The sequence below is a fragment of the Frankliniella occidentalis genome, unplaced genomic scaffold (genome assembly GCF_000697945.3).
Source record: "Frankliniella occidentalis isolate FOCC.00 unplaced genomic scaffold, Focc_3.1 Scaffold267, whole genome shotgun sequence".
Classification (NCBI taxonomy): Eukaryota; Metazoa; Arthropoda; class Insecta; order Thysanoptera; family Thripidae; genus Frankliniella; species Frankliniella occidentalis.
Window position 1 is genome coordinate 297,409 of NW_026267393.1, and position 7,260 is coordinate 304,668.

Sequence of the window (7,260 nt, forward strand, 5' to 3'; positions counted from 1 at the left end):
CTAGGTGCTAGGGGAGATAATTTAATCCACGCGAAAAAGAGTGGACCGCTTAATGTTTTGACGAGTGTATATCGGTACGAGGAACGTAACGTGAAACTTTTTTTTGGTAACGACAACTTTGTTAAGTTACCGGTCCCTGCTTGGAGGGTGTGTCCTGTCTGGGGACATGCTAAGTAGCACCTCGGTGGGACATCCCTTCGGAGCTCCACCGTTGGTATGTCCTGAGGAGTAACTTCTCAGTACATCCAATCAGAAGTGCCTCCCAATTAGATCCTAGCCGGGATGTGAATCAGGACATGCTGCCAAGCACGTCCTGAAGAACTCCGTGGCATGTACTTTCGGGACGTCCCAGTAGTACGTGTGAGGGATTCCCATAGGATCATCCCCAATGCCTCCCGAAAGTAAATGGGAGCTGCTTTGTTGACTGGGTACTATTAGCTCTCACAGCTAACTTTTTTTTTCGTGTTTCCAACTTAACATACAATTTGGTTTCAAATCAATTTAAAGGTCAAGAATTAAATCTAAAATCTGTTTCTTTTTCGCAGGCGATGGTCGTGTACGCGGGCAGATCTATGGTCAGTCATGGTTGCATCACCAATGTGTACTTCACGCGCCTTGAAGAGGACGTGATGGAGACGGTGCTCGTGTCCTCGCGCGAGCTCAAGGCGGGTGAAGTGCTGGTTATGGACCACAATGCAAGGTGGTTCAAAAGCGCCGACTATAGGCGCACTTGGGCGTCGGAACACGGTGTACCCTGCCCGCTCTGCGCTGACCCAGCCACTCTGGGGCTGCACCTAGACTCGTGGACCTGCACCCGGAAGGGCTGCAGAGGTCAGTAATTTTGGGATAACAACCACCCGAAAACAACAGGTCCCAACCTATTTTTGCCAGTTCTTGGCCGTATTTAATTTTACGGTCGGACCGTATAAAGTTTTACTGTTCGGACCGTATTTAAGTTTACCGTCTTGTCTGATACAGTCCGAACCGTATTTCTGATTACGGTCGGACTGTACAGTCAAGTGCCCTGAATACGGACTAGCGTCCAAAATACGGACACTTTGCTGTTTTCTACTAATAAAGCCCCTAAATCGAAAACTGGTATCCGGAATATAGCTGCCGAGGGTTCGCTGGAAAGGTTAGACCTTCTAGAATCTAGATTTGAAGAAATATTTCCGATATCTTGCATAGAGCGACTGAACCAATTTCGGATCATCCCCTAATTTGGATCAATGAGACCTACACACGCTCCCTCGCTAAAATGTATGGGTTTTAATTTCTTTGTTGAAAAGGTTTGTCGTTTTCTACCAGAAATACCATCGCTTCGCCCTCATTGCGGCCCAAGCGGCCCGCGCGGGCGAGTTGAACATTAACATACGGGTGGTTTCACAAATAAGATGCATATTGGGTCACTTTTTTTTCGTTTTTGAAAACGTTTGCAAGTGGAGGTTTTTCTATCTATAATGCATTAGGGGTATCTACGGAGAAAGAAAACGTTCTTTAGCGAGCTCCCAGCCACCTATTTCTGGGTAATTCCCTCAAAATGGCAAGGGTGGCTGTCCAAACGGTTAACCTCGAATATATTTTTTAGTATAATGATGTGGCAAGGTACTTTTACAACTGGAGACGTTTGCTCATGCTAAAACACGACTATTTCAATTAAAAAAAGCTCCGCACCATAAGTATTTATGTTAAAATATTTAATATATGTTGCCTCCGTCACACCTAACCTACAATAGGCATAATAACAAATGTTTTGTTTTTCAAGCTTTGTCAGGGTTACTTTACCACTTCAGAAATTGTCTACTAAATTATTTTAACTATCTCAATCGAAAACAGTAGCAGACTAATAGTATTTTATTCAAAATTGTCGAATTTTGTCCCCTTCGTCACGGTGTCCGATTGACGATTAACTCAGATAACTAAAGAAATGTAGATTTTATATCGGATTTACTCTAAAATCAGCTAAGAAACCCGAGCAGCACTTCTCTGACACATATTTCACGACCAACTACTTTCTGACTTTAAAATAATTTAAGATAATCAGTTCAGTTGTTGTTTTGTCACGCACGAAGTAGGGTTAGTTTAACGGACTTCAACACGAAGAAAATTATATTTACCTTATCACCTTCTGACCACCAGATTCCTACTACTTTCTTATACGACGGTGAGCACTAACTACACACTGCACGCTGCACCTTACGAGAAATTTGAGATAACTGCAACGGTTACACGAATTCTGACAAACCTGGTGACACTTTTTAAAGTATTCGTTTCTCTTCTATTGATGATTTGGGACCTCGATATAGTAGTAATACGATGTATCATAGAGTTGTTTAACGAAAAACATGGGTGTTTTGACCAGGTTCAAAAAGGTACGAGCGATGATAACGAAAACAGACAGTAAAGCGGAGTCGAGGACAGCGCATTTTCCGTCTGCTAGGGAAGTTTAAGATATATTTAATGGTGATGGAATGTGTTTGAAAGCAATTAAATGGCCTTGCCAAGTCTCAGACACGCTATATTTTGGTAATAATGTGTTCGTTTTAGCTACGGTGACGATTGGGAGAAATACAGATGAGTTGAATTCTCGGACACCGACATGCATCTTATTTGTGAAATCACCCATACATCGTTTAGGAGGTGGGAGAATGTTGTGGTTTGCTCAAATTGACATTACTTGGTATGTACGCATAATTTCGCGTCAACAAGAGTATCAATCTTCAGTTCAAAGCCTAGAGAACACGTTTCAAACGTGGATTCGATCTAATATCATGCCAGGTTAAAACGCGGGTAGAGGTCACAAGTAACAACTTCTTAGGTCGAGTTTCGCGAGCAGCTTCGATTTAATGATGGTCCAAACTGTTTTGGTGCTCACTATTACTTAGTTTTGTCACGGAATATTTCAAAGGGTTGCTTAAGTATCCGTTCTTGGTCATCCTGGATAGTCCAGAGGACCGTATTTGCCAGTTTCACTGCATTTTATGTCGATTTAGTCATAAATACCCTTACATGATCTCGATCTCTGGCAATAGGCATTCCAGCTGGTCAAGACTAAGACGTGTACTCATCTTTTTCACTTATTCTACTTAAGAACTACTGCCGAGTCTGGTCGGTTTCTTAATTATTAGTTTCATTTGATCCGAATTAAGTGCACATGCTCATTTCGGATCAGGCAATAATTCAAAGACCCCGTGGATTGTGGACCAAAATCTTGATTGCATCTAGAGCCGACTACTACTGTCAGGCTACAAGATGGCCTCTTTCATCACCATCTTTATCCAAAGCTGATCCGAAATAGGTGCATATGTCCCTATTTCGGATCATAAAATCACGTCTATACACAAACTGCCATAACTCCGAAACAAGTGCAGTTACGGACACCAAAAAAAATTGCTTCTTGTTAAGGAAGATGTAACCTTTTGGTGCCTTCGTGCGATCGTTCTAAAATCTGTGTGCTTTGGTAATAGTGCAGGAATCCAAAAATCTGATCCGAAATAGGTTCAGTCACTCTACTGTTCTCTCCAAAAAATGCTGACGCCTCCTAGTACGTCTTTATGTGCAACGTGGTCATTTTCGCCGTATTTTCGTCGTAAAAAGCACTTTAGCACCCAAACGGTGCAAGATACGGTAAATCAGAGATTAGTACGTTTCTCAAAATGTGCTGTTTTGGGGGGGTACTTCCTCTGACATTTTACGATCGGACGCCTCCATGTACGACTTCATGTGCAACGTGGTCATTTTCACCATACTTTCGTCGAAAAAATCACTCTAGCGCCCAAAAGAAATCAGACAGTTAAATTAAGTGCGTTTAAGACCGGAAAAACAAATACGGTTCTACCGTACTAATAAATACTGTCCGGCCTGTAAAATAATTTACAAAACCGACCGTAAACTAAAGTACAGTAAGGACTGGTCTACCGTATTTGGCTACACTTTTTGTTAGCAAGTGATTGTCGTCCAAGCGAAGGACCACTTACGTATTGTTTTTGTTGTACCCCACAAGACAGGTGGTGGGCCTTTTTCGAGGCCCATTTCTGCTCCCACATTGAACGCGATTTTGTGCACATCATTTACTTTAGTCAAATGTGTACATTTTATTGCGACAATTTTCATCCAAGCCCATGAGAAGTCTCGATAAAGTCGTTAAGGATTTGTTCCTGGCAAATGCCGTGCACGAATCGGCGTCTCTTTTGAGGGGATCAAAATTCGTAGTCGTTCTTACCTTGATTCGTTGCCAGGCCTCGTCGTGCCGTTGCGCGGTGCCGACTCTCCGGACGAGGGCGGGCGCTGCCAGTCGTGCGGGCTGGGCATGAGCGCCGAGGAAATGGAGTCCGCCGCGTGGGAGGCGCGGCGCGCCCTGGAGGCCCTGGAGGAGGCGGGCTCGCTGATGAAGGCCTCCACGGGGGAGCGCAAGGGCGCCCCGTCGCTCAGGCAGTGGGAGAGGTTCCTGCACCGGTACGAGCGCCCGCGGGGACCCCTTCACCCCATGCACTGGATCGCACTCCGGGCCAAGAAGGAGCTGATCTTCACCGTAGCTGGCTGCCTCGGCAACATGAACCGGGATCACAATACAGGTGGGCCAAACATCCTTGTTGTTTTTACATGTGCATCTCGGTGTGTCACGCCGGTAAAAATAAACTGTATTAACAAGGGACTGTTGTTAACACACCTGTCATGGTGTTTACAGAGGAGCTAGTACGCTGGGAGGGTGCGTTTCGTGACGTATTGCGCGCTTTGGATGTGCTGGCACCAGGATACAACAATATGAGAACAAATATTAATATGCAGCTAGTGAAGCTTCTCTGCATAAGATTGATGCACCTTCACAAGGATGGTCTTCGAGGTCGCAAGCTTCAGGTAGTATATAATTTTCATGCGTGAATAAATTATAGGTCTGAGGGCATATTTCGTTTTTGTCACATTGTGTTTGTAATAACATGGTTGCCACAACTCTGGAAAACCTTGAAAACCTGGAAAACTCAGGGAAAAAAACTGTCAGGGAAATCAGGGAAAACTCAGGGAAAATTTAAAAAATCAGGGAAATTTGGTGTGACTGGTCCCCAAACTGCAGTCTATTCGCCGTTTAGGTCAAACACACATTTTGACGTCCCAGTAGGGTGTTCTGTCCCAAAAGTTTTCCCGCTCGCTTCGCTCGCGGTCTTTGTATTACAGTTAGGGGTATTAGTTTGCCCCAGTACTTCACCAGGAACGGTGCTTAAAACTCAGGGAAATTCGGGGAAAAATGGTCTGGAAATCAGGGAAAATGGAAATGAAAATTTTGTGGCAACCATGAATAACTTCTCCTTGATACATTTGACTATTTTTTTTGATGAGAACACTCTAAATAGGGAGGGACAATTTTTGTACCTAATTTAGATGTGTCTTTGGGCACATTTTTATCAAAATACACGTAGTCTATGTACAAAAATTTCCCCTGGCCATTTAGTGTGAAGGCATCATATCTCGTTTCAGTAATTCTCTGGAAACGGAAGTGTGTGAATGTCACTCACTCGCAGGTGTGGGGTGGGGATATCCATTCGTACACTTTGAGGTGTAAAGGTGTGAATTTTCTCGGAAAAATTCACACGTTTACACCCCTAAGTGTACGAGTGGATATTCACACACCTGCAAGTGAGCGACATTCACAAAATTGCGTTTCTAGTGTTGAAACCATTAAGAATTTAGTACCATACCATACACTGTCAAGTTATTCAATTTAAATGACCACATTTTTTAACATGTATAAACTGTCATATTGGTTGTTAATCGTGATGTCACATGCCTTTCAACGTGACTCAGCCGGGACAAGCGTGGAAAATCTAAAAACATGAAAAATACAAAAAAATCAGTTTCCACTAGTAAATGAATGTGATGTCAGATTGAATTGAATAACAGTGTGCCCTTCAAGCCACACAGCTTACTGTTTGCCCCTACTTTATTTTTAGGTATTATACGACGAGGCAACAAGTGTTTTAAAAGACATTAAAAAACTTCCGAGGACTGTTGAACTCCAGGAGGAATACGCCGCTATGGAATTCATCTGTGAAACAGTCACCACCCTACTGTAAGCCCCTGTCTACGTTCTCATGTTAGATTTTGAAATAAATATGAATTCTCTGAATAAACAAACTTATCTAGTTTAAACGCAGTATGAATAGTTTCACCCGGATTTTACCTCCTCTGAATGTTACTGTTTGCAAGTATGTGAGTCGTTACAGTTTAATGCAATGATGACTTCGAAATTGATGCAAGAGCAGTCCATGTGGGATTCCTTTAATTTGTTGCACCTCTGAGAGTGATAACAAAAATTATCGTGCAAAATTAACATTTATTATTGCGGAAGATTTGATCAGCTCTCCGAATATCTGCTTGGCTTTAGTTGACGCAGACTTTTTTCACACCAGCGTCCTCCACACCCAAAATGGGGATGGACAAGTTTTAACCCTGGTAAACATTTTTGCGTGGGAAGGTACAAATTAAACCTAGGCTCTGTACGAACGCTTCATTTTTTTTTTGTAACGTAGAAATAAATTTGTATTTGACTTAGAGGTACACAAAGGCGCATCTAGTCTACATACAAAAATTGTCCCTGGCCATTTTGTGTGCAAAGCACTCAGATTTTATCGGTATTGCACCTTGTGCTCTACTTTGCATGGTTTGTTATACCCCCTGCTTACAATTTTACAGTGAAACACATTAATCACATCTTAGGCAGCCATCATTGCATTTTAATGCAACAACAGATTTATCACACTTTTAAACCAATCGTTGTTGCAGTTTTCGTGCATTATGGAATGTATTGTGACTTATTTAAAACATTCCGTACTACTCCAAAGCTGCAAGTATGATAGCTCAAAAAGTGTGACGTTACGAGCAAGAACAAGCTGTCGTAAATTTTCAACTTGTTCTGTAAATAGTAAATCATCAGACATTACAAATGTACGGTGGATTCTCGCTACCCTCACTGATAAACTAAGTGTTCAACTTCTCAACACTTGTAAACGTGCAACTACAAGTTACTACTTGCAAGTGTTGAACTCCGCAGTCGCACACATGCGAGTGTTCAACTCGCGGTTCTACTCGGTAGGTGAGCACTTGCACCTGCACCTCCTCGGTTGAACACTTCCTTAGATTAATCTAAATTTAACGGTCACTGTGTAGGAAGTGCTAAACTGAGAAGTTGCACACTTTCACGAGCACACTCACCGAGTTGAACACTTGCCCCAGCAGCCCGCCGTCTGGCCTGCTGCCCCTCTCCCC

At 42.8% G+C, this 7,260-nt stretch overlaps 1 protein-coding gene across 1 annotated transcript in view; it reads left to right on the forward strand.

The window, feature by feature from the left end:
* LOC113215305 (SET domain-containing protein SmydA-8-like) overlaps positions 1-6,144 on the forward strand; it is a gene marked incomplete in the record, with an annotated part of 78,663 nt that extends 72,519 nt beyond the window's left edge. Inside the window, 4 exon segments of the mRNA XM_052273382.1 lie at positions 546-831; positions 4,239-4,574; positions 4,688-4,857; positions 5,946-6,144. Of these exon segments, the coding sequence (XP_052129342.1) occupies positions 546-831; positions 4,239-4,574; positions 4,688-4,857; positions 5,946-6,068 (915 nt within the window).
* Between the last annotated feature and the right edge of the window lie 1,116 nt (positions 6,145-7,260).